Genomic DNA, 26,768 nt, shown 5'->3' with positions numbered 1-26,768 from the left:
GCAAGTGAAACAGTGGTTGCTGCGGCCATATGCTTCCTGTGACTAGTCTGCTCTCTGACATACACTTCTGAAACACATCTCTAAATATTGCTATATTTCTGATCTAAAATGAGGAAACCCCAATTAAAGAACCTAAAGAATATGTTTCAGAATCAACAGAAAGGAAAATATGCACTTTTTAATTAACAGTTACAAGGTCGTATGTACATTTACCAGTCCTAAAGATTATAGCAATCCTGAAGCCTCACTTTCAAAGAGATTTGTATTTGATTTGGGTTTCAGATTCTCTCTCTCTCTCAAAAAAAGCAAGACACAGTAGTTAGAGTATATGGCATAGTTTTACTTTCACATTTTTCAGTACAGAGTAAATCTTAATCTAACACAGGTATCTGACAGGTTTAACACCAATACACAGGGCTGCATTAGCTAGCGGATACTGCATAGACGGACACGCACGCACACACACAGTGACAAACTATGGGGGTTTTCACTAAAATGGTCAAAGTCCCACCAGCAAGGGCTGTACAGTGAGAAAGAAGAAGTGACACCAGTTAACCTGGTATGACTAGGTTTCATAAAAGTCTGAAGGGTACTTTATATTTATTCTATGTGGTTACGACAACACTCGTGCACATACACTTAAGATTCCCACCCTAAATCCTATACCAAGAGTCCTGGTATTTGCAATTGACAGTTGGCTGTCCTCACTGGTCTTTGTGCGCTCCTCTATCTCTAGACTCAGTGTGTGGCGTAGTGAGCGGGTGGTGATTGCCGTCTGTCTCAAACCTGTTTGAAATGTGCATCCACACAAAGAAGGTCTGTGGTGTGTGTGTGTTGATGAGTGTTCGAGGATCATACATTTCTCCCAATAAATATCCCATAGGACGTGTGTTTGCGTGTGTGCCTGTGTGCAGGTACAGAGATCATGTTCTAAAGTACTCATCTGCTTCTTAGTCTTCTGACCTAACCCTGTATCTCTCCTGAGCACAACAACAAACACAAACCAAACTGAAATAACACGACCATCAGTCACAGCACTCTTCATGTGCCAACGTGAACCCCTTGCTCTCTCAGCCTCGACTTGAGATCCCACTACTTCTACCGTGGTGACTTTCTCTTTCACTGTGTCATGTCTGCAACGGCACCAAGCAGGCCTAACCAGGGCTGGTGCCCCAGCCTGCACCTGTATCTGATTAACACTGTAAGTCAGGCCAGCTCCCCTCCCTCCCCTCATTCAAGCTGGCCCATACACATGCCACGCTGACCACACTCCAACACTAGGTACTGCCACGCAATGGAATGTCAAAAAAAGGAAGCAACAATACACAGTTAGAAATACGTACAAACACGTCAACGCCACTACTGAACAAAATAGAAATAAATCACAAAAAAAGGGTAATTAATTACATGATTTCTTCATATATATATTTCACAAAACATCAACGGAATTTCTATATAAAGTACAATTTATGCTGGGTGTGTGAGGTGGTTTGTGTGGGTGAGTGTGTGTGTGTCAAGAGTTACGGAAGTCTCCTGAAGTCACCTAAAGTGCACTGGCCATTTCCATTGGAATAGAGCAGGAGACAGAGACTGGGAATGTGCTGTTGAACATTGAAGTGATTATGAGCTCTATGGAGTTCTAATCTATGTACACGCAATGGCCTCTGGAGAGGGGAGAGGCCGCAGGTTAGGGGAGGGGCCGCGGGTTAGGGGAGGGGCCGCAGGTTAGGGGAGGGGCCGCAGGTTAGGGGAGGGGCCGCAGGTTAGGGGAGGGGCCGCAGGTTAGGGGAGGGGCCGCAGGTTAGGGGAGGGGCCGCAGGTTAGGGGAGAGGCCACAGGGTAGGGAAGAGGCCGCAGTTCGGAGGTGGGGCGGTCTGTGTGTTTTATCACACACAAGGACCCTACTGAAAATCTACCGAGGTTCTTCTAAGGTTGAAATGTTTACGGAATCGACGCCCAAAACAATCCACCCACTGCTACGTACACACTCACACACACAAATACACACACGCAAACCAGCTGTTGATACAATTCCAGGAGCTCTCAGGGTTGGACAGGCAGGACGGAGCAGAGCGGGACGCGCGCACGTACGGCCACACATGCCACGTACACAGGTAAACACCGATAAAAACAAGAATTGTAGCGCCAATGATAATAATAAACAGTAATAAGTAGAATTGGAATCATATTTTGTGACAATAACAATGACAATAATATTGCCGCCACGGCTAGTGACGGCTCCTTTTTCCCTTATGTAGGTTAATTTCTTTTACTCATAGATTCTTTGTTCAAGGGAGGGGGGAACAGGGTCATGAGGGAGCGTTGGGGGAGGGTCTGGAACGCGAAACGCTGGTCTCTGGGGAAGAAGGGGGGCTCTAGAACAAGATGGTTGGGGTGCAGGGAGAGGGGAGGAAGAAGGCGGTAGGGGAGGTCTAGAACTGTTCTGCTAGCAGGTCACACAGGCGCTTCGAGACGGTGTCCTTGCTGCTGCGCAGGGTCAGTCGGTACATCTTAGAAGGAGAGAGAGAGAGAGAGAGAGAGAGAGAGAGGGATGGGAGAAAGGAGATTAGTATACATACAGGAGTATTAAATGCAGGAAAGTGTGTGTGTGGTGGGGAGGGGGTCATTCTTTGTGAATGCAGACATACACACACATGCGCAACCAAATGTGTGCGCAAAACATACATACACACACCCTGATGGGGGAGTTGGTGCAGTAAACACGCATTTACCGTATATTTATTAATCTATTACAATACAAGGGTGGTTATACACATGATGATGACATCATTGGCCTGGAGTCTAACACTGTACAGAGAGAATGCGTGAGAGAGAGAGAGAGAGAGGCAGGGAAGAAAGACGGAGGGGAAGAGGGCGAGAAAGGGATATATGGGGAGAGAGAGAGATAGAAGTGGGAAGGGGGAGAGAGAGAAGCCAAATAGACTGTGGAATGATAGGGCAAGGAGAGCTTATTTGGGGAAGTGAATAATGGGAATAAAAATGACGTTTTTGTTTGCGGGGGGGGGGGGGGGGGCGACAGAGAAATATATTCAATGGCAAGACAGCCTACTGTCGTTCCAAGAATAACCCACCTAGTAAAGAGGTGTTTGGAACAGGAGGTAGTAGGTCAGAAAACCAAGAATGAGGGGGTGGCTGTGTGTGCGTAGTATGTGTAGGTATATGATAAGTTGTGTAGTTATACAAGTTGTGTATGTGCAGGTAAATGATAAATCGTCTATGTATATAAGTTTTGTAGGTATGTGATAAGTTGTGCATGTGTATGTATAAGTTGTGTGGGTATGTGATACGTTGATTGCGTCAAGTGGATTTTATTGTCATTCTTCTATACAACTTGTATACACTGGAACGAAATGGCGTTTCTTTGGGACAATGGTGTAACATGGAACAGTACACAAGACCTCAAAGTGCAAATGTGTAGGTATATGACAAGTAGTGTTGGTACATAAGTTGTGTATGTGTAGGTATATAAGTTCTGTGGATATATGATAAGCAAGGCTATGAACCGGTTCAACAAATACAAAAGTAGAAACTTTATTCAAATACATTTTGATTTGATTATTCTGAATATTATGCTATGTACCTTTTCAATGTAAGCCGCTGGCACACTGACCAGACAATGCCCAACGAGCCCCAACATTCTAAGTTGGCAGTTATTGGTTACAGGCTTTAGAATGTTCAGAAAACCAACTGCCCAGAAAGTAAAAGACGAGACACTTTTGTTGCTTACTTTGCTTATCTTGCTTATTAACGTTTTAGCTTTATTTTACATGGATGAAGTGGAGGGCTTGTTAAATATGTTCAAAGTAGTCATGGTCTACCTGACCTTTTTAAAGCTAATTGATAAATTACCCTAAAGATAATTTGATAGCCTAATCTCTCTATCCTACCTAGTGCCTAGTGGTACAATTTACATGAAGTTTATGTCATCTTATAATTTCCTTTCATTAGCCTCCATATTGATTGATTTTTGAATGGTTTTATTGTTTTTAAATCTTGTTTTCTTCTTTTGGTTTATGTTTTGATGCTTTTAATGGTTTATGGGAAGCACTTTGAATTGCCTTGTTGTTGAAATGTGCTATACAAATAAACTTGGCTTACATAGCAGGGCTCTAAGCTAACTTTTCTTTTGCTGGAGCACATGTGCCCCAAAGTGAAAAACTGTAGGGGCACAGACAAATGTAGGAGCACAGACAGTTTCTGTTTAAACATTGCATCATTATTAGACTATTGAATGAATTACACAAAATTGCCCGGAAACAGGATTGGTTACTTATTTATTACGTATTCATTTATTACTTTTTTGTATTCATGGTAACATTGTTTCAAACTGACTGGCTTGGCGAAGCTTTGTAGCATGGGAGTCAATCTTTTTCAGCATATTTTTGTGGACAGAAGGATTGTTTAAATTGTTTAAATGTTTATTTTAGAACGTGTAGTGTTGGACATTAGTTTGCTTAGTTCTATTGTTCCCACCGAGTGTGAAAGTTAGCTAGCTAGATTGCGAGCCAGGCTGTTACAGTGCAGGAGAGATGGAGCAGGCCATCGCAGGAATCAACCTATGAGGTTTATCCAAGTCAATTATTAGTAGTTGAAATCTCGGAATAACAAAATAGGAATAAACGTCTCCTGTTGCAAAAAATGGGGTTCCATAATCTCTTTTTACGTAACTGACAGCTGCAATAGGTTAAAAACATAGACTACGTTTATGGTTAAAACTTGCTCGCACCCGTGCACCCAAATACTTTTCCGTGCTCGCACACATACATTTGCAAGTAAAATGGGCGCACTGTAGAGCCCTGCATAGACCTAAATAAAAAAAGCATGATCTGAGGTTGACTCTAAAATATAAGCTGTTTCCCTCTGGTCTCTACCCAACAGCCTAGTTAGTAGATTCAACATTTTTACCGTAAGATATTCAACTTTAAAAGTTCCAATAGACTGCATGTGAATAACATTACAAATAGTCTTCAAGGACATGATACAAGTAGGCCTACTATAATTTACAATCACTAATGTTAAAGGTCTCATGGCATGAAAATGTAACTTTGGTTTTTTTCTACATTAATATGAGTTTCCCTAGCCTGCCTATGGTCGCCCAGTGGCTAGGAATTGCGATAGGTGTAAACCAAGCCCTGGGTATCCTGCTCCGCCTTTGAGAAAATGAAAGTCAGATGGGCCAATCTGGAATTGTCATCATAAGGGGAAAGGTTATGTCATATCACACAGCCCTACACGGAGCGTTATTAATCTTAAGTTTTTTATTTGGTTCTAACCGGTTCGGGAACATACTTTTGAAGGTGGAATGTAAAATCGGACACATTAAAATACAGATTCTGCGGGGAATGAACCGATTGAAAATCCATTAGGTTTGAAGAGCTGATGAGAAGTTGTGTACGTGTAGGTATTTGATAAGTTGTATGTGTAGGTATATGATAAGTTGTGTACGTATTTGATAAGTTGTATGTGTGTAAGTATGTGATACAATTACTTAGAAGGGAAGGAGATGGACAAGAGAAAGTGAAATCAGAGAGTGGAAAGAGAGCGAGAGCGAGAAGGAGACGGGGGAAAGACATGGAGAGAGAACAAGGGTGAGAGAAAGAGATCGGGGACGGTGGGGAGAGGTGGAGGGAGAGGAGAGAGACAGAGAGAGGGAGGGAGCAGGGACAGTGAGTAAATTACCTGCTCGCCAGGCTTGATTTGCAGCAGCACAGAGAGACACAGACAGCAGTGAGTGATGCGGAGACAGCAGCACAGAGGACAGACGGACTCTCTGTGTGTGTCTTCTCTTTCTGTGATTGGTGCTTTTTCCTGTGTGTGTGTGTGTGTGTGTGTGTGTGTGCATTTGGTAGGCGATACTGTATATATAATTACCAATAAAATACAAAGACAGGGCTGAGCCTTTGGTTTGTTTTATAGTGTGTGTGTGTGTGTGTGTGTGTGTATTATTTAGAGGATTTATTAAGAGGATGACTCAGCTTTATCATATATGCATGTTGTCGATGTGTGGGTATTTGAGTAACATTTAGGTAATTTGACATCCATGCGTGTTATAATGTGTGAGTATATGCATGTCGTCGTGTGTGTGTCTACTACCTGGGCCTGTGCGTTCGGCTCCAGTCTCAGCAGGCAGCCCACTTGCTGACCCTTGGTCTGGATGACACCAGCACACACGTAGTTCTCAGGGTTAGGATCCACGTTCTCTAGGAGGGCCGTGCCCAGACCCAGCAGCTGCACAGAGAGAGAGGGGGAGAGAGGGGGTGAGAGCCCAGACCCAGCAGCTTCACAGAGAGAGAGGGGGAGAGAGGGGGTGAGAGCCCAGACCCAGCAGCTTCACAGAGAGAGAGGGGGAGAGAGGGGGTGAGAGCCCAGACCCAGCAGCTTCACAGAGAGAGAGGGGGAGAGAGGGGGTGAGAGCCCAGACCCAGCAGCTACACAGAGAGAGGGGGGAGAGAGGGGGTGAGAGCCCAGACCCAGCAGCTACACAGAGAGAGAGGGGGAGAGAGATAGAAAGAGAGGGGTGAGAGACGAAGAGAGGACTGAGAGAGGATGAGGGAGAGAGCCCAGACCCAGCAGCTACAGAGACATGGAGGTGAGAGAAAGCCAGGGGTTGGGGACTGAGATGGAGAGACAGTTGTGTCCTCCCCAATATATATTATGATTACAGCCCTGACTTAAACTTTGAGTCTGTTTTACCTTGGCCTTGAGCACTTCTGTGTCCATGCCTTGGCCCGCCTTGAAGATCTTCTGTGCTTCCTGCTGAGGCCTGAAAAGAGAAGACTCAATGAGTCCACACGCACGCACACATACATACACGCACGCACGTGCGCAATTCCCAGACTCACTGGCTCAGCTGCTTCCAGCGCTGGAAGAAGTCGTGGGAGGCCATGTCAGTGGGCTGGAAGAACTTGTTGATGGTGACGGGCAACTTGAGGGTGACATTCTGCAGGGCTCCGCCGTACCTGAGGTGGACACACACCATTTACTTCACAGCTGGACCGCAACATCCCTGTGTGTGTGTGTGTGTGTGTGTGTGTGTGTGTGTGTGTGTGTGTGTGTGTGAAGAAATTACAGTGGCTACTGTGGCATGCGTTCAGTATAGTACATCAGAATAGAGAGTGTGCACTGCATATGTAGAACGGTAGAGCAGTAAGCTATATTTCTGACATAGTGTGTGTTTATCTGTTTTTGCTTGCATGAACTCAATACTGGTATTTAAACGGTATGTTTTCTGTGTGAGTGTGCACCTGAACTTGATGTTGAGCAGCGGAGCATCGACAAAGTCGGTCAGACATTCGATGTTAATCACTTGCTGAACCTGCGCCCCTCCCTCCACCAGGGGCTCCACTGGTTTGGTCTGGACATTGAGCTGTAGGCCACGGTCAAGGAGCACACGGGGAGGGTAACAACACCAGCTCTGTCTCAAATCACCAACCTTTTCTTTTCACTTATAGTCTGTACTGCAGCTGCCCTTACAAAGTACAAACTGTTGCATGCAGTATGCATATAACTGGGACATACTACTTTGTCATAACAATGCACCTTGAACGTTGACCCTTTTGAAAAATTTAACTGTTGTGGAAAACAATGCATACTGTCAGAAGGCAACCAGAACTCCCATGTTGTTACTTTATGTCTGTAGTTTAGTTGATGTGACATATCTTCCTCTACACTAAAGATTCTGGGTTTGAATAGTCAGAATAGCATGCTGGCTTGGATACTGCAAAATAGGACCGGAGGCAGTAGGACATCCTGGTATTTTTGGCATACTGCATTTGACCTACTGTGTGTTGGGACATGCAGATGTATGTCCCAACACACAGTACAGTTTGCAAATAAATCCATAGAGCACAACCATACAACAGAACTCAGATAAGCTCAGAAGAAACAAAGCTCAAAGTAATACATTTAAGAATAAAGGGCAGGTTTATAGAAATGTTTGAGAGTTCAGTGAGCGGTGATTTACCGCAGTATTGAGACACCAGATAACCTCCGCGCGCATCGTTGATGTGCAACCCATAGCCACCCTGATGTCGGCAGAAGATGGGGCAGAGGTCGCTGTCGTAGCCGTTTTGACAAGTTCAGCTGTTTTGTTGGGTGGTGGTGTCGCTGGTGGAGCACAGAAACTGGCAATGGACAGCTGCGGCTGCTATCTGCGGCCAATGGCGGCCTTGACAGCGTTGATGCCCATCGAAGCTACGCTAATCTTTTTACAATATGTACAGTAAGCCTGTTTTTTTTTTGTATAAACTCATCTTTCTCCAACCAGGAGTCTGCAAATTTCCCCATTTCGGAGTCTGTTTGGCGACATGTGGAGGGCGACATCACCTAACCGTGCATTTCGCAAAATACGTGACGCGCTGACCGAGCACTTTGTTGTTTATAATAGTCATGGGAGGAAAATAAATATTCATGCATACTTTTCTGGAGTCAAACTCTTTGGACAAAGCGTGAACAAAATGTAATACCTCCTATAATCATATATAATAACCTACCGGGATTGAGACTTTTTAATACCTTTTATGTGCCTTAAATTTTCCTTAAATGGATTGATCAACTTTCAATACTTTTTAAGACCCCTGAAATAGTATGGTAGTTTGGGTACACGGCAGACATAAAACTACAGCGTGCAGCATGTTCACATGTTAACAAATAAATAAAAACAGTTGTGGGGGCATGGGTCTGAGACTTGCCACAGGGGGTCATGTTGGATTCCAACCTGGGCTATTTCTTGCAAGTCACGTCATCCCCTCTTTCCATGCCTTTCCTGTCTCGCTAAAAGTTCAAATTATTATTATAATTTGTTATTTTACAGAAGTACAAGCCTACAGTGTGTGGTGCACACGTGTGTGAGTAGTCGGAGTGTGTTGAAGGCCGGGTGTAAAGGATATGAGCCTGGAGTTCTCCAGGACAGGTCACTGTGGTGCAGAAGCTGGAGAACTGCACTGACGTCTTGTTGCCATAGAACAAGTACATCCTCCCTGCAAAAGACAGGCCCTGTCAGAAGACAGTCCGAACACACGCCACACACTAACTACTAGAACTGTCATTATGGATAATTATTATGCTTTATTATAAACCTTTACTCCATGGATAAAAGAAAATAACAATAAAACATACACCCATTAAACACATTTAAGTTGACTTTTAAATATATTATATTAACCAATACATTAACAAATATATTTAACATGGTTTTTGTACCCAGACATGTATGTCCAAACGTACCCAGGTTCTGGCGGTACTCTGACTTGATGCCAATCTGAAGCAGCTGGTTCTCAAAGAGCACTCCGTTGTTCTTGCACACAAACCTGGTCAGAATGGAAGTCATTCAAGTTACGAGTAGGAACAACTTTGGGGAAGACACAGAATGTTATATATTGGAAGGGGAGGGGGTCAGAGGTCACATTATCCAGAAAACAATCTCAAATGAAAAAGCGTCAATGTGACTTGGGTCTACCAGAGACTACATGTTAACACACAATGATGTTGAACAGGGGCTGGGTACAATTCTGGTTGTTTTTTTTCTCCAAAAAACTATCTCCGTGTGGGGGGACATTAGATACCTTTGGTCCGGGAGCGAAAGACACCCAACAAAGCACAGCCGGGGGGTCGGAGAGATGGAGGGAGAGTGATAGAGCGAGAGAGCCCTTACTTGTTTAGAAGCTCGTCTGCCTCAGGCAGGGGAGGGGCAGGATCCTCAGAAGCCGCAGAGGGAGGGGCAGAGCTGAGAGATCAGAGAGAGGAGGGAGGGAGGGATGAGAGAGGAGGGAGGGATGAGAGAGGAGGGTGGAGGGAGGTGAGAGGAGGAGAGAGGAGGATGGAGGGAGGAGGATGGAGAGGGTAAGATGGAAGAAGAGATCGGAGAAGGAGGGAGTGAGGAGAAAAGATGGCAGAAGGATGAAGGGAGGAGAGGAGGAATAAGGGAAGAGGAGGATGGAGGAAGGAAGGAGAGAGAAGGATGAAGGGAGGGAGGAGGATGGAGGAAGGAAGGAGAGAGAAGGATGAAGGGAGGAGAGGAGGATGGAGGAAGGAAGGAGAGAGAAGGATGAAGGGAGGGAGGAAAGAGAGTAGCCATGGCAGTAAGGCGAAAGAGGCAAGAAGAAATTGGAGGAACAAAACCAGCAGAGGTGGTTAGTATAAGCCTTCCCACGTTTGGTTTGTACAAAATGACAACACAATGTGAAGTATAGGCTTAAAGTGTGGTACAGTTTTGTGGGATCCATGGTAAATTGTCCGACCAACCAACAGCCATGAGTGTGCTAAAGTGACGTGGCTAACAAATGGTGATGTAGCCTCCCAAAGTGTCTCTTGAAAAATATTGTTCAATGTTATGTGTTCTGACTATGCCGGCGGCTTTTATCGTTTTGGGGGGGTTTACTACTGGGCCCTTACTCCGAGTCACCAGGACCCTCGACCAATAGGGAGTCAGAGGCCTCGGTGGGCTGTTCCAGATCTCTGCCAATGTCCAATCACAAAAGAGGACGAGACAGAAGACGCAGTCACGCAGAAGACACCCGCACACAGGCCAACCAAACACACAAACGCGCGCACACAGAGAAGGAAGGGAGGAAAAACAGAAAAGCAAGAAAAAAGACAGTCACATACATAGCAAGGAATAGAGAAAAGATTAGACACACTCAAAGAAGACAAGAAAAAAAACAGCTGATAGCGCGAAGACAGAAAAGGATTGGCACGTTACAAACAGCGATCATGGCGATAATAATGCTAGTTTTTTGTTAGTTTTTTGTTGTTTTTGAGAGACAATAAACAAACATACACTGAAGACCTTCACAGATGGGCAAGACAGGCTTTCTGTACCACCTGAAATCCAGTCTTGTGGTTTCTACCCTCCTCATGGTTCAGAATGGCCTACCCCAACACTGATGCTCAAGTTTGGTTTTAAATATATTATTTTACTTCCACCAAGCAAGCGGTAACATTACCTCGTGGATAAGAACTTGTACAATTTGAGTATAGATACAGGCTGGAAACCCATGTAACTTCTTTTTAAGTTCCCAAAATAATAACCCCAAAAATGTTTTTTCACATCTCATCCATGATAACTTCAATTCATGGGATGAACTTTTACCTCAGGAAGCCGTCGTCATTCACACTGGCAGAGGCAGTGGCTGGCCCTCCCTCTGAAAACACGTCCACCAATAGGCTGCCGGCACTTGGGGCAGCCGAGCCAACGGGAGCAGCCGAACGGAGGCCAAGCAAATCCGCAGAGGGGGAAGGGGTGGACTGCAATAAATCAAGAGAGAGAGAATACGTGTAGAAATTGTAGTCAATGGTTCAGGTCGTTTATGATAATTTTTCTGAAGGTTTTGTAGTTTTTCGGTCCTAACCACAAGTGAAATTGAACTGGAAGAGACTCTATTGTTAGTGCAGACATACATGGGTCCTGGTTAGATTTCTTAGAGTAGGAGAAATACATGTTTTAGCAGTAGCTTCTATAATGTTAGCTAGGAGAGAGCTGAATATATTACCCCCTTGTTCTTTCAACACCAATCAAGGCTCTATCCCACCATCAAGCAGTTATACCCAGAACTTACATTTAGTCATTTAGCAGACGCTTTTATACAAAGCCACTTACAAGAGAGCTTTACAAAAAGTGCATAGGTCAATGATCATAAACAACAAGATGAAAAACATTGCAGGTAGCCAGAACATGAAGCATACATTGTGAAAAGCAAATAAGTGCCAATGGGTGGAACCAGAAGAGCATTTCATTAAACAAACTTCAATTAAACAACATGATCCTCGAAAGAGCTAGAGTCTACCTGGAGGAAAGCAAGCAACAGTAATATAATTCACAGCGAGTACGAGCAGTTAAATCAGTTACAACTAACGAACCGAGTTAGGATTAGTGGATCGGGGGTCACTTTCACCCCCATAGACACACACACACACACACACCAACTTACAGCGTTCGAAGTGGCCATGACCGATGCGTCGCCCCCCCTCTCCCCTCCTCCGTTGAGTTCCCCCCCCTCCCTCCTGCCCTCCTCCAGCTCTGACACGGCCCCCGGGCCCTTCTTCTTCTTCAGCTTTGCCAGGATGGACGACTCCCTCTCGGGGAAGGGCGGCATCTCCTCCAGGACTGTGGCCTGTGTGTGTGTGAGTGTGACAGTGAGATAAGACAGAAATGGAGGATTTAACTTCAGCTCATCATATCATTGACCATTGACTACTCAGGGTCCTGATCAATTAATTAGACTGTTTTGACAACTAAAAGTAGGCAACACAGACAATACATACAAAAGCAGCAGAATAAATCAAGCTATTTGAATTTCCTCAGTATGTTATGTAGTATAGATCCATGGGATCTGAACATAGTAGGGTATATATTATACCAGTGTGGTTACCCACTCCAGCACCTTGTTTTCCACTGCGCTTTTATAAATAGAAGATTCAAAAATATACACCCCCAAAATACTACCACTACTCCTATTAGTACTACTAATAAAAAAATAATGCTTCAACTACTTTGATTCAATGTGCACGCTGCTCTAGGTGGAGGGGGGGAAGAGATGGGTGTCGGGAGGATGTTCTCACCAGGACGTCAGTGCTGGCGATGGACGACAGTTTGAGGTATTCCACGGCACGCTGCTGCAGCTCTACGTCCGAGTTGCGGATCTGGCTATCGGAGCGCAGCACCTCCTGGATGGTGGCCTTGGTCTCCGGGAACAGGTTGATGAACTTGATGTAGGCAGAGAGGAGCAAGGCGCGTGTGGGCACAGAGCACAGGTGGAACTTGGAATGAAGCAGGTTGAACTGCACCAGAGGGCTGGAGGGGTTGGAAAGAGAGGGACAAGAGGGGAGGAGTGGGGGGATGGGGAAGGGAGTGGAAAGGGCGGTTTGGGGGGGTGGAGGAGCCAGATAAGAGTGAGAAAGATGTTAACGTTGTTACTCATACAGAATGCCCAGACTGGTGCAATAAAGCCCCATCCCCCAAATACCTGGAGCGTGGGTCGCCAGCGATGAGGTTTCCAAACTCCCCCAGGATGTACCCCCCCACCTTCACCATGTTCTCATGGCAAGCCGGGGCTTGCAGGGCCTGGGGGGGGGGGGGGGGGGTCACATGATCATTAGTAGTAGTTACACTTACCATTCTATAGTCATTCCTGCCTTTCCTGTCCTGAATCTGATTGTTTCTATTTTTTCCCCACATGTAACAGGTTAGATAAGGTGTGCATATGATCCATCCCGAGGTAGCAAATTGTCGTTATCCTCAAAGGGGGAGTTAACCACTTTCCTTTTAAACTTTGATGTAGACAGTACACACCGGTAAGCCATTACATTATGACCACCTGCCTAATCTTGTAGGTCCCTCTTTGGCCGCAAAAACAGCTCTGACCCTTCGAGGCATGGACTGCACTCCTGAAGGTGTGCTGCTATCTGGCACCAAGACGCTGCTGAAAGACTCCACTGCCATCAGGGAATACTATTTCAATGAAAGAGTAATGGCCTGCAACAATGCTGAGGTAGGCGGTACGTGTCAAAGTAACATCCACATGAATGACAGGACACAAGGTTAGAACATTGCCAATGGAATCACACCCCCCCGCCGGCTTGCCTTCTTCCCATAGTGCGTCCTTGTGCCATGTGTTCCTCCGTTAAGCAACGAACATGCACCCGGCCATCCATGTCATGTAGGAGAAGATGTGATTCGTCACACCAGGGCCCCTTCTTCCAGTGGTCCTGTTCTGATGCTCACTTCCCCATTGTAAGCGCTTTCGGCAGTCGACAGGGGTCAGCATGGGCACCCTGACTGGTCTGCGGCTACACAGCCCCATACGCAATAAACTGCGATGCACTGTGTGTTCTAACACTTTTTCTAGCAGAGCCAGCATTAACCTTTTCAGCAATTTGAGCAACAGTAGCTCGTCTGTTGTATCGGACCAAATCGGCCAGGCTTCTCTCCCCATGTGCTTTGGCCAACGATGACCTTGTCGCTGGTTCACCACTTTTACTTCCTTGGATGGACAACTTTTGATAGGTACTGACCACTGCAGACCGGGAACCCCCCACAAGACCTGCAGTTTTGTCGATGCCGTGATCCAGTTGTCTAGCTATCACAGTCAGTCCCTCAATTCCTTATGCTTGACCATTTTTCCTGCTTCAGCTTAAACTTTGAGGACAACATTTTCACTATCCTGCCTGAAATCCGACCCAATATCAATGACAGTTGATAACGACATAATCAATGTTATTTACATCACCTGTCAGTGGTCATAATGTTATGGCTGATCGGTGTATATATGCACACAGAGGGCAGAAAAGTCACAATTTTATAGGATGTCCATGTGCCATCTGAAGTCATTCTCACTGTCACCATAGAAGAAAAAAGCCCTGTTTCTTCCAGGCTTCCTTACCTCAAAGACCGTCTTTGCGGCGTAGCCTTGCACGTCATCACGGTTGATGACGATCTGGATGACGCGGTACCACACCTCCTCGCTCACGTAGTCCCCGGCAATGCGGATGAGGTTCAGGATGGTGTCCACGTACCAGGAGTAGTCCACGGCATACTTCTCAGCCAAGATGGCCACCTTCAACACCTGGGGGTTAAGCGGAGAGGGGGAGAGGAAGGAAGAAGGAGAGGCGCAGGGGTATTCGGTGGGTTTTACTGTTGAGACAAACAAACAAACAGGAGGAAAGCAGAACTGGGCAGTAGATGACACCACACACACACCATCTCCTCTCTGATGGAGTAGTCGGCCGTCTCCAGGTAGCTGAGCATCTCCGCCACAATCTGCTTGGCGTTGCTGCGGTCACACATGGCGTAGAGCAGGTCGGCCGCCCTCTGTCGAACACTCACGTCCCTCTCAGTCTGCAAGAGTGGGGGGGGAAAAAATAGGGAACGAGCCAAAACAGAAACTCAATCAATTCCACTTTTCTCTTGCCTGGTAGGACACAGACAATTATTTCAACTTCCAGAATATTCACAAAATATGTCTCGACTGCGCATGAGCTGTGAGACTGCCGCCCGCCCGCCCACCTTGAGAGCATTGATGACCGTTTCGATGTGGGTCTTGACCGCCTCGTGGGAGAACTCAGAGCTGGCCAGCGTGCACATGCTCTCCAGAGCTAGGTAGCGCAAGTTGGTCTCGCGGTGCTGCAGGAACTGACCCAGCTGGTTACAGGCTCGCACCAGCAGGTTGGGCTCACTGTGGACGTACGCACATTCACTGGCTTACCAACGGCTACGCCACTAGTACCCACAGTACTTTACCTATACACACTAGCCTGACCTAGCAGAGTTACTATCCTTCTGTCTCAGGGACAAATAACACTAAACATACATATAGACACGACAGTAGATCAGTACAAAACCTGCGATTTACAGCCTCACCTGATCCTGGGAATGCATGAACACCAGTCGGCTGGGCATCCAGACCACTGAGTTAATAGTGTATACTACTAGTACAGACTAAACAGCCTTGTGTGTGTGTGTGTGTGTGTGTGTGTTAGTTGTAGTGGTGCAATGGATTGAGAGCTTTTCGATCCAATCCAAACAGCAGTTTTGAATCCCTGATTGGATTATTTGGATTATGGATCAGAAAAACAAACAAACACATATATAACTATAACTTTTTCCTTTGCTTGAATAAAGGTACTTATCATTCATAATAATCATGCAACTTGATGATGCGATATGCTTTTCAATGTATTCTGCTCAACTGCTAGCAATGACTGTCACTGCACTGTTACCGTATTTTTCGGAAAATAAAACGCATTTTCTATAAAACGCACCCCACCAGAATGGGAGCTTTGTGTTTGTAAATCGGAGTATGAAACGCCATGGAGTACCATATTTTTCGGAACTCAAACCGCGGTTTATAACCCGATTTTACATTTTTCTTGTGGTTGTGCCGTTTATATTTCGAAGCGGTTTATAGAACGTTTTTATAACAAAACAACAGCAGAAACACTTTTTTGTGAATGCTATTTAACCCATTAAGGAGTAGCGTTGCACATATGTGATCTGGGTCTCACAACGTAAAGTTGCATATATGCATAGCATAAACCGCACTGGAATGTATTCCACACTTGATACGGGGAACAAAGATACCAAGCAATGCACGAGTAAAGGCGATCTTACAGCATTGTGTAACACACTTCGGTTGTGGATAATATGTCCAGAAATAAAGCAGTCATTCATTTAGTGGGAGATCCATTGTTATGTCTACAAAATTATTTTAGATATAGTATAAGTTTAGCTAGCTCGCAAATCCTGAGGATCGCCTACCGAAGTTGAATTAGCCAATGTCAGTAGTGATGCTAGCTAACTTTAGTTTGCTAGCTGTATATAATATTTCACTGGGTCTTGCAGCTGTTTGATTTACTGAAATTATTATGAAATGTTATGTTCTACTAGCTATTTGCCGACTTAAGCTAGTCACTGTATTTCCAAGCCCTGATAGTGTAACTGAGACGACACAGTAATTAATTCATTTTTCAAGTAATAAGCCCCCATTCAAGAGTTGAGAATTCAATTCGCTGCACGGTCTGTAGAGATCATGGGACAAAGCCACTTTTTTGTTCTAAAACCGGGCTATAAGCCGCTTCGAAATATACGCCGTACAGCCACAAAAAATACTGTAAAATCAGGGAACAAGCTGCGGCTTTATTTCCCAAAAATACGGTAGTCAGTCGGGTCTGTATTGTGACTGTTACTGCATCAAGACTTAGGGAATTATTACTTTAAAAAGTAACAGTGGCAGTAAAACTGTATTTCACACGATGGCAAAACTAAAGCTAAACTTTGCAAGTTATCCACGGTTCACATGCATAACAAACCATGGGGGGCTGATCCGTATAATCAAAGATCAACTACAGTCCGTTACACCACTTGGTGTGCATGTCTCCGGGATCCTTACACTCCTTAGACACCGCCTACCTGTCATAGACCCCACCTACCCGTCTTAGACCCCGCCTACCGGTCATAGACCCCACCTACCCGTCTTAGACCCCGCCTACCTGTCATAGACCCCACCTACCCGTCTTTGACCCCGCCTACCCGACATAGACCCCACCTACCCGTCTTTGATCCCGCCTACCTGTCATAGTGGATAATCAGCGAGATGGCCTCGAACAAGATGGCATTCTTGGCGTTGGAGTGCTGCACCTTCTTGGACTTGGGCGGCTCCTGAGCTTTGTTGAGAATGGTTTCCAGACACTCCACCAGCCGGCCTTTCACAGCGCCATCCTCAGGCGGGGGATAGCACTGCAGCAGACGCAGTAGCTTGCAGGACAGCCAGGGGGCGGGGACGAAGTAGTAGGTGTAGTCCTGCAGGTCAGTAGAGGCTGAAGACACGATCTGGAGATAAGAGAGGAGAGGGAGACGATTAGGAGGGTTACGGCGGCTGAAGGACTTCCTTATCCCTCAGTCCAACAATTCCTCTCAGAAGGCGCGCACACAAGCACGCATACACACCCTGCTCAGACGAGACACTGCCAGGGACACGCAGGTCTTGAATTCATCTGGGTTTTTCTGGCTCAGACATGTGATGAGGGAGATGGCCGCTGTCACCACACCCTATACGGGAGATATACGAGAGAGAAAAATGAAATAATACAGTTCAAATAATACAAATATGGCCTTACTAGCTTCCAATATTAAAAAACACTGGGAAAACTGTTAATTCTAACCAAACCATAATAACCAAAAATCTGCAATCCCTAGTTATGGTTTTGGAGCTGCACAAAGATTACTCTCTTGTAGATGAAAGTGCTGCAGCACAGTTGATGGGCTGAGGTAGGCTATTCTAGGCTGAGCTGAATTGAGCTAGGCTAAACTGAGCTGAGCTGGGCTAGGCTGGGCTGAGCTGAGCTTGGCTAGGCTAGTATAGGCCCTCACCATGTGCTGGTCGTTGAGGAGGTGCACCACCCTGGAGGTCCACTCGCCCATCAGAACCAGGTCAGGGGAGGTCTTGTAAAGGCGCAGCAAACAGAGGGCAGCTGATTGCTTCACACTGTCCATAGTGTCCCTGGAAAAACCATTACATGTAAACCAACACAAATGCTTAATGCTTGTAATCTTAAACATTGAAATAGTCATCAGTGCTCATGGGCTCTCCCCCTCTCTCCTCCACCCTCCCTGTCTCCCCCACCCTGTCTTTACACCACCCTCCCTCCCTCTTCCCATCCCTCCCTCTCTCCGGCACCCTCTCACCCACCCACCCTGTCTCCCTCTTTTTCCGGCATCCCTGGTCTCACCCTGCCACCAGAATGCGGGGGATCTCCCCAGCAAAGGCCTCGGCCATCTCCCGGCTGCCCACATTGGCAATACAGTGCAGGGCCAGGCACATGAAGGTGGGGTTGCGGCTGGACAGGTCGTTCTTAATGGCATTGTTGATGAGGCGGATCAGCTCACTGTTGCTGTTCACCAGGACCGAGATGAACAGGTAGCCCTGGGGCGAGGGAGAGGGGGAAGGAAGGGCAAGAGGGAGTGGGGGGGCATGGAAGAGATGTGCGGTACAAATGTGGAGGGGGGCAGGGAGGAGATATGTGGTACAGAGGTGAAGTGGGGGCAGGAAGGAGATATGGCATATTAGAAGGGATGATGGAGGCAGGATGTAGGCCCGAAACAGGAAGAGCGGAAAGGATAGAGAGAGGATCCATGGTAGAGGAAGCAAGCAGTCAACAAGAGAGGTGGCGGGGGGAGGGAAAGGGGGTGATATTGGTGTGGAAGGAAACAGGATGATGAAAAAGAGGAAGAGAGGATGAGAGACAAGGAAAGAAAAGATTGATTGCGTTGTATAGAAACCTCAGAAGAGGAGAGCTCATCCTGGCGCTGAGTCAGGTAGTCAGGTTGGATTGTCATTAGTGCCGTCTCAGCGCATGGGCTCCGGTCACATGGCTACCAGCCATCCCTTCCATGGAACACCATTTCCTCACCCAGCACACTACTTCTGTTTTTTGTGTGTGGCATGAGCAGGCATTAATGAAACAACTTTTTTGAAATACGGTAAGTACCATGTTAAAGTATTACAAAATCAATAAAGAAATGAAAGGTAAAAAAATCTATCCTCCTGATGTCTGTTCCTTAGAACAGACATCTATAGGTCAAAATATACTTCATGCTAAGTATGTGTACGCATATGCTTAATGTCTGCTGCACGTATCCTGCGTTCATCTGGTGCTTACTTTGTGGACGCCTCCCTGGCCCTTAATTGTATGCATGAGCAAGGTGCAATACCAACAAAACTGGTGGGGCAGTATACCAAAGATCCTATGACGTGCTGCTTGATAAAAACAGGAAACAGTAAAGAAGTAGTAGTACACAATGGTAGTAAATGTTGAGGATCAAATATGTGGCCTGGTTCGCAATTATACATCAACAATACCTCTTCTGTTGCCATGGTTATTGCTGTTGTACATAATAAAGTAGCAGTTTAACATTCAGTCACAAAATGTTTTGCAGCTGACCTGCGTCTGAACTTGACTGATCCCACAGCATCTCTGAGTGGCCTCATTCTTAACACTGGTTTACTGGCGTGAAGCCTGACCTACCTGAATATATGGTGCTGAACATACTGTGAGTCAGCAGAACTGCTCAACCAGGAAGGTGGCAACTTCCATTTGCAGGGCTTGAAATTAACTATTTTACTTGGTGGCACTGGTGCTCAGCACCCTCAAAAACTTGAGCACCCACCAAATATTAAGGAACGCTTGTGCGCTGGTTGCTCCCTGTCACATGACAACGGAGCGCAGTGACAAGGAGTGACTTGCAGCTAAAACTAACCAATATAAAATCTGCATTACAGTTTAAAACTAAGTTTATTTCAGGGCTCTCAAATCTCACGCATTCGCAGTGAGACTCGCGCATTTTAACCATTTCACATGCAACACCTTGGATTTCTCATGTTGAGAAGTGTCCCACTGTACAAGCAAGCGTTTTGTAAAGAAATTAAAACAGGTCGCACCAAAACAATTATTTGCACTCTCACAAATGCTCCCAAATATATTTTGAGGTTGCACAGACACAATTGTCACAATTTCAAGCCATTTGCAAAAAGACTTCTGGAAGGAGGGTGCATAAGTACTCAAGTGCGTTACAGAAAATTCCATGGGGGCTTAACATAACATTCTTTCATGGTATATGCCCCTTAGCATTAGAAAGGCTCCATCCTGGGCCTGTACAAACTTCAGGTACAAATGCCTTGTGACTCTCAGACTGTTTGAGTCTGTGACGTCTTAAAGCTGCTGGTGGTCTGTTTGAGGTTTGAGTACAAACGGAAGTTGGGAAACAAAGAGCCTTAGGAAACGTGAAGGAGCACATACAGTTGTGTCATTGTTTAGTCTAATGAGGGTCTACTAGTTTATTTTTAGAGATTTACCCAAGAATGGACTAAACATAGGGTTGTCTGTGATGTTCAGGGAGCAAAGGCAGAGAACTTCATGGTGGGATCTAATCCCCCAAATCTTGGGACCATGACAGAAAAAAAACATTGCCACAAATGACATTCTCCTCCCTTTGCTGGTTGATGATAATCCCCAACCTTACATGACGAAACAGGTGAATGTTTCTCTTTTCTACTCTTAGTTGTTTAGAAACAGTCTTCCTCAAAAGGTGGAAGACAGAAGGTAAAGTGAGGATACACTCTCAAGGCCTTTAGACTGAGTCAAAGGCTAAACATTACTCATTTTTATTGACAGAACACCTAGCGGGTGAACAAGGAATTTACACTGGCTCAGACAGCCTCCGCCTTGGCCCATGGCAATGCCCTTGAAAACTTTCATCCCCCTAAGGATAGCCTGTTGACCTTTGAAACGACATTCTATATCCACCTCGGTGGGATTTCGGGCGGGATCCACAGCAGGGTGGAGAGTTACCACGCCTTAAGGAAGGAAACAAGCAAATTTGGCCATAAAGGCAGGAATCTATGTGTGTGCGTGTGGCTCCATTATCTTGAGTGCTGGGCACTGCATGAAGTAAGAATTTGGTAGATGTATTGCTCAGGACCCAAGGGAGGGCTTGAAATTGCGATTATTTTGGCCGCATATGCTCCCAAAATTTTCTCTGTGCAATCTGTTTTTATTTCTTTACAAAATGCTCGCTAATAGCATCTAGCCTACTGCACAGTATGAGCTAATAGCATCTAGCCTACTGCACAGTATGAGCTAATAGCATCTAGCCTACTGCACAGTATGAGCCTGCTGGGAGCTGAAAGGGACTGTTCTACCATTCTATCCAATGTTACAGTTAAACTTTATCTTTACGTTCTTAACCTTAATGCAGATTTTATATAGGTGTTACCAAGTTAAAAAGTTCATTTCAAGCCCTGCAAGGACATGCAGTGTTGTGTGAAATTTGAATAAGTGGCTCACAACAAATGAATATAAATAAGTGTTCTCTGCCATGTTGAGCTGCACTAAGTGATGGAGCCATGGACCTTGCTAGTCGCAGAAGGGCACCGCACGAGTGAGTGCCGTCAACAGGCATTGCACTTGTGGTTTTAAATCGACAAAGCTCTTTACAACGCTTTGTGAAAGGACACTGAACCTTAAATGAAAATCATCAACCTCTGTACTAAATACAATCCAAAAGTCTTTAAATATCATGCCTTTCCTAAAGTCATGTCGTTCTTAAAGAAATATTAGCCCACTCTCTGAATGACACATAGTTCATTGATCTCCAATTGTACTGTCAACATTCGGACCATGTAAGCGAGCACAGTATTGAAGTTCTGGTGTGTTCACAGTCATGGCCTATCAATGACCTAGACAAGCAGTAAGCACAACAAACTAGGGAGATGCACCCACTGATCCTGCTTTAGCCTAGAACCACAAATAATGACTGTCAAAGAAGACAAACTAGACTGATAGAGACCACAAACATGCAAATTGTCCTTAGCACACAGGTGCTTTTCCATCATACACGCAAAACGTACTTGTTGTTCATGACACATTCACAAATGCAGCACACTTACAATCTGTTTCTCGGTGTACTTGTTGGAGCTGAGCAGGTTAACAGCTTCCATGTGTCCGAAGTCGATGTCGTGGCCCAGCAGGAAGATAAAGAGCAGCTTACACACATACTTCTTCTTGCTGTAGCCATCTAGGGCCTTGTCCCCCTTGAACTTGGAGCGGATGTTGGCCAGCTCCTTATTGATCCGCTTGATCTCAGCCTCCTTGCTCTTACCTGGAGAAATAAAGTGGGGTGGCCATTGAAGACATTCTTTTTGGAACATCAGATACAAGACGCCTACACCTTCAATTAGAGCCTCACAATAACTGGAGTAGGCCATACTTAAAGTGTTCAACACATGTCCACATTCAAATTCTCCGAATGATGCAATTTAAGACTCTAGCTCAGCTGGTACTCTTCTGGTTTTGCTTGCTACATTGTGCTTATTCACCAAAGTCATAACATGGAGGGTTGTTCTTTTGTATCTGTTGTCTGTATTCAACGGTGGTTATTAGAATAGTATGTTTGAACATTGTACCATACATAGAGTGCATGCTATAATCTGGGAGAGAAATTCTCCAGAAACATCCATGAGCTTGGGAGAAACCACACCTTTCTTTGAGGTTCAAGTTGAAGGAATGCTAAACAAAAGCATGTGAGGGGTGTGCTTGGAAATAGATAGTTATAGCAGAGGGGGTGGGGGTGAGGAGGGCAGGGAGAAGAAAGATAAGTTAGATAATGCAGATGCAGTCTCTAAGAACACGTTTTGTCCTCTGTTTTGAGTCCTGGGCCAAAAGGAGGCCAGTCTTACAGACAGGCTCTGTTCCACTATGTGTGATTTTATATTCATTTAGACCCCTTTAACTCAGTTCCTTTCTTGAAGATTTGGAGGCTGCAGAACACACTATCCCCCGAGGAGATACTTTCATAAATGTGGCACAGACTGATCCAGAAACACACAAGAAGGGAGTTAGCATTGAGCAGGAAATGTGATAGTAAGCTAGCCTGGCTCTGCCCTCCTACGTACTTCCGCTCAATTTGGATTTTGCTTCTGTACTAGGCCTGGGAGCTCGGCACTGAAGTCGGTTTCCAGAAACACATTTTTTGTAGGTCCAATCAGCGAACAGAGGGAGTGGCTGAGAACAATGACGTTAATGTCGTGCACTAGTTTGAGAGTTCAGTAATGGCGGCGGAGAAAGATGCAAGCGAAACTATTCTGCGGTTGTGGCAAAGCTGCCGAATATCCATAGGTTAAAGCCGGAGCAAGAACATTCCTTGCTGAGTTTTGTTGGTGGCCATGATGTTGTGGTCCTCCTCCCTGGAAAAGTTTGATTTTCCAGCTACGGCAGCTAGCTCCATTACAGTAGTGGTGAAGGAGTTGGCTAAGGCGAACGTTTGCAATTGGTTATGGCTTGACCCGCCTTCAAGGAAGTTAACGTTTGTCAATGGAGAGATCCCAGACCCTCTGTACAAATGAAATGTACGAGAGTCTGGTTAGGACCAGGCTAACAGTAAGCAGGAAATGTGATAGTAATGCATAATGTGTCATGGCAACAGCAAATTAATTTACTTGATTAAACGGTATTTAAGTCAGATAATGGTTTTGCCAATGTGAAACCAATATGCAGGTCACAACAACAGGCATACATTTAAAATTTCAAGGTCACAAACAATCCACAATCAAACTGAAATAGGCCTACAAATCAAATGAATTCAAATGTGGAACTCATTTTCTTTTTTTCTAGTTTTATGATGTCATAGAAAATGTTTGGGTTTTCTCAGAAAGCAAATTGTCTGGGGATATTATACTTTGAATTATAAAAGATCATAATATTGTCTGAATGCAATGCAGATCAATACATTTACAACAACAATAAATATTTATTTAAAGAAATAACCAATCATCAAAGATCCATTCTTCACTCAAAAGTATAATGCTTAGTAGGTTATGTGGCATTTGAAGTAAGTTTGCCAGTAAGTGACATTTAGGTCTATTTGTATAAAATGTAAAATGTTCCTAGAAACTCTGTATGCTGAAATAAGGTGCCCTCCTTAATCTTCATCCATCAACAGTTAACATAACTGGTAACCAGACTGTTAAACGTAAAACACACAACGTTTGTGGAAGTTACTGCTGCTAAAACGTTGTCAGGTGTTTCTTTTTAATAAATGATAGCCTACCACTAACCATTTTTATTTTTTAAAGATCGACCCTTCCAACACGATATCAACACAGCTATTCGTTGCTTCTGATGCAGGTGGCGTGTAAGGCAGAGACAACATCTGATGGATTAATTGAAGTCAGTAAAAATAGAAACGCGGTTCTCAAATGGGGCCTAGTAGTAGCCCGATATTACATCACGTTACTTAGTGTGTAACGTTACGTTCATTCCAAACAAAACGCAACGCAAAAGGGATGCAGTGCAGCAGTGATCGCGTACAGTATGACCTCTTAAAAAAAACTCCTCAGCCATAAGCAAATTCCAGACCTCCTTAGCAATCGCTAGCACCATCTCAGATATTATGTATTTAACCAGACATGAGAACATACATTTTACCTGGCCAAGAAAGCTCAACGTCAACCAAATAATGTAAGGACTAGACAAACTATTTCAGTTCAAATTGATCAAAAGAGTGGTGAAAGGGCACTTACAATTCCTTATGTCCGAAATGAACACCGCTAATCCGCGCATTCCATCTCCCTTCGACACAGCCGGCATTTTTGCTTGGTTCTGTCCTCACTCAGGCCTTTTCCGTAATATCAATTGACCAGTCAACGAAGCCGTTGATGCAGGGTTTACAGCAGCTATCTTCGTTTTTAGATCCGTTAATCAGCTATCCAACTTCTAGCTGACAGATTTTGCAGTTTAGGGTAATAGGAAACGTACAGGCTTGCTATAACATAGGATAGATTATTATAGCCCTCGACTTGCTAGCACATTAGCCAGATTAGCTAGCTATCCTATCTTGTATTACGATGGTTATAACCAGCTAGCTAGCCTAGCAAGCTGGTTATTCGAGGTAAAGGGTATCCCCGTTTACAAGCCGATGCTTGAGCTACTTATTTCATTCCAAACGGTATGTCCACCATAGACATATGATGCACTGCGTATGTTACTATTAAAGACAGTGCGCACACAGTCTCTAGCTAGCTAGCAGCTAATACATTAGGATATATTCCACTATCAAGGAAACAGTATGTCAAAATATGCTACTCGATCTGATCTGAGTCACGCACGATCGGCAAGCTAGCTAAGCAGCTAGCTAGCTAGCTGGCTAGCTATATCAAATGTTGGAATACATCACCAATTGACTAGGATGAGTGAACAAACAATCCTATTTCCACAATTTCTATATTCCAATAATGTATATCCGGCCGCAAACTGAAGACGAGATCGTGAATATTGTATGCCTTGACTGACTTAGTCGCCTTGGACAGGACTCGTGACAGCACAAGCAGCGGGACTGGCCAATGCGTTCGTTATCTCGCGCAGACTCACTGCCTCATTTCCTAGACTCCGCCTCCTTTCGAACTAAACACAAATAGGCCTAAGTGGTAAAATGGATGGGATTGTTTTCTCAAATTTGAAGTTTTGTACATCTTCAGTCAAATAAAATGTGTTAAGAGCTAAACATTGTAGCATTTATCCTGCACAAAACAGTGGTAACAATATTACTACCAACTACCTCCACACCTCCACACAACTGCTTACGCTATTAGAACATTTAAACGAGGGGCCACCTACCGTACTAGAGGGAATTGTTTTAGCATTGTCATGCTTTTTATCATTTTATTTGTTATAGATGGGTAGGGTTTTAATCACACAGTTTTTTATGTATATTTGACATCTTCAGTAAAATAAAATATTTTATTATAAAAAAATACATTATTAACTTATGGGCAAAACAATGTGGCATTCATCCAACTCAAAATATTACACATCTTACACTACCATAACCTACCAGTAACCTACTACATACATAGTCCTCCACACAACTGCAGAATCTTCTTCTTCTTTGAGGTTTACAGTAATTGGCATCCTCCAAGTTGCATTACTGCCACCTTCAGGTTTTATTCTCACTCAAAGTCCATTTACAGTTTTTCACAATTGCTAAAACACATTCTTGAAACAGTCACCCATTTTCTCAAAACTGTAAACACAAAACCTCATCTTCAAGCACTATTTACAAAACCTCGAATTCTCTTGCAAAATGAAACTTTCGCCTCAAAACAGTTTTACCTGTCCTCAAAATCAAACTTTCACCTCAAAATAGATTTACCTGTGCTCAAAATCAAACACTGCTCTCAAATCATAAACAAAGTGATCAAAATGATATACACTATCAAGCAGTCAGTAAACAATACACCAAAAAATTGAAAACACATTGTTCAAAACATATAGTTCTCAAGGAGAAGTACATTTTTACGTAATCTCAAAACTAATTTTATATTTATCCGTCATTGTCTTTTGATGAACGAAAACATGTTCTATCATAGTAGCTCAACATTTATCAGAAATTACTACTCTGCTTTGCTCTTTGCAATTGTTCTTGTTCTTTTCCTCCTTGTACCCCTATACAGTACTATACTGGCCTTGCATAGTTTGTCACCAAAGGGCACTCTACAACGTCCCTGTTGGCAACACGAGTGGGGCAAAATGTTAAGGGAATCTGTTTGTTTTGTTATGCGTTTCTGGATTTTTTATTTCATTACAGTAATTTTCTATATCGGCCAATATATCAGAGTACTACTATACCCTGCATCTCACTACCCACAACTCACTCTTGTTCTTTGTTGATATAAACCTGCAACCAGTCTAAATCTATTGAG

At 44.5% G+C, this 26,768-nt stretch overlaps 1 protein-coding gene across 5 annotated transcripts; it reads right to left on the bottom strand.

The window, feature by feature from the left end:
- Window positions 1-319: 319 nt before the first annotated feature.
- ap2a1 (adaptor related protein complex 2 subunit alpha 1) lies at window positions 320-25,413 on the bottom strand. Of its 5 annotated transcripts, none has more exons than XM_084676937.1 (22): window positions 24,591-25,413; window positions 21,960-22,171; window positions 18,244-18,437; window positions 17,885-18,014; window positions 17,462-17,563; window positions 17,085-17,344; window positions 15,023-15,191; window positions 14,717-14,854; window positions 14,400-14,582; window positions 12,984-13,081; window positions 12,580-12,811; window positions 11,949-12,131; window positions 11,111-11,265; window positions 10,414-10,476; window positions 9,674-9,745; window positions 9,247-9,329; window positions 8,911-8,999; window positions 7,266-7,390; window positions 6,864-6,980; window positions 6,715-6,784; window positions 6,115-6,249; window positions 320-2,510 (listed from the first exon to the last, which is right to left on the bottom strand). In XM_084676937.1, exons 1-22 carry the CDS (start codon window positions 24,655-24,657, stop codon window positions 2,433-2,435), a joined length of 2,955 nt encoding a protein of 984 aa, XP_084533063.1. In that variant the 5' UTR covers window positions 24,658-25,413; the 3' UTR covers window positions 320-2,432. The 5 variants fall into 5 exon arrangements, with proteins under 5 accessions (XP_084533063.1, XP_084533067.1, XP_084533064.1 ...); XM_084676941.1 differs by lacking the exons at window positions 21,960-22,171; window positions 24,591-25,413 and adding exons at window positions 18,794-18,938; window positions 19,174-21,938; XM_084676938.1 differs by lacking the exon at window positions 10,414-10,476.
- Between the last annotated feature and the right edge of the window lie 1,355 nt (window positions 25,414-26,768).

The sequence above is a fragment of the Hypomesus nipponensis genome, chromosome 17 (assembly GCF_054491055.1).
Source record: "Hypomesus nipponensis isolate SF chromosome 17, ASM5449105v1, whole genome shotgun sequence".
NCBI classification, from domain to species: Eukaryota; Metazoa; Chordata; class Actinopteri; order Osmeriformes; family Osmeridae; genus Hypomesus; species Hypomesus nipponensis.
The sequence above is the reverse complement of the archived record's forward strand: the minus strand, read 5'-3'. Positions and strand labels throughout refer to the sequence as shown.

Coding starts and splice junctions, on each gene's coding strand:
- ap2a1 (XM_084676937.1), bottom strand. CDS start 24,657: ATGCCGGCTGTGTCGAAGGGAGATGGAATGCGCGGATTAGCGGTGTTC. Junction 18,438..21,959: donor AGTACACCGAGAAACAGATT/GTAAGTGTGCTG, acceptor CCCTCGCCCCAG/GGCTACCTGTTCATCTCGGT. Junction 7,391..8,910: donor GTCCTGGAGAACTCCAGGCT/CATATCCTTTAC, acceptor GACCGTGGCCTA/CAGCTCAATGTCCAGACCAA.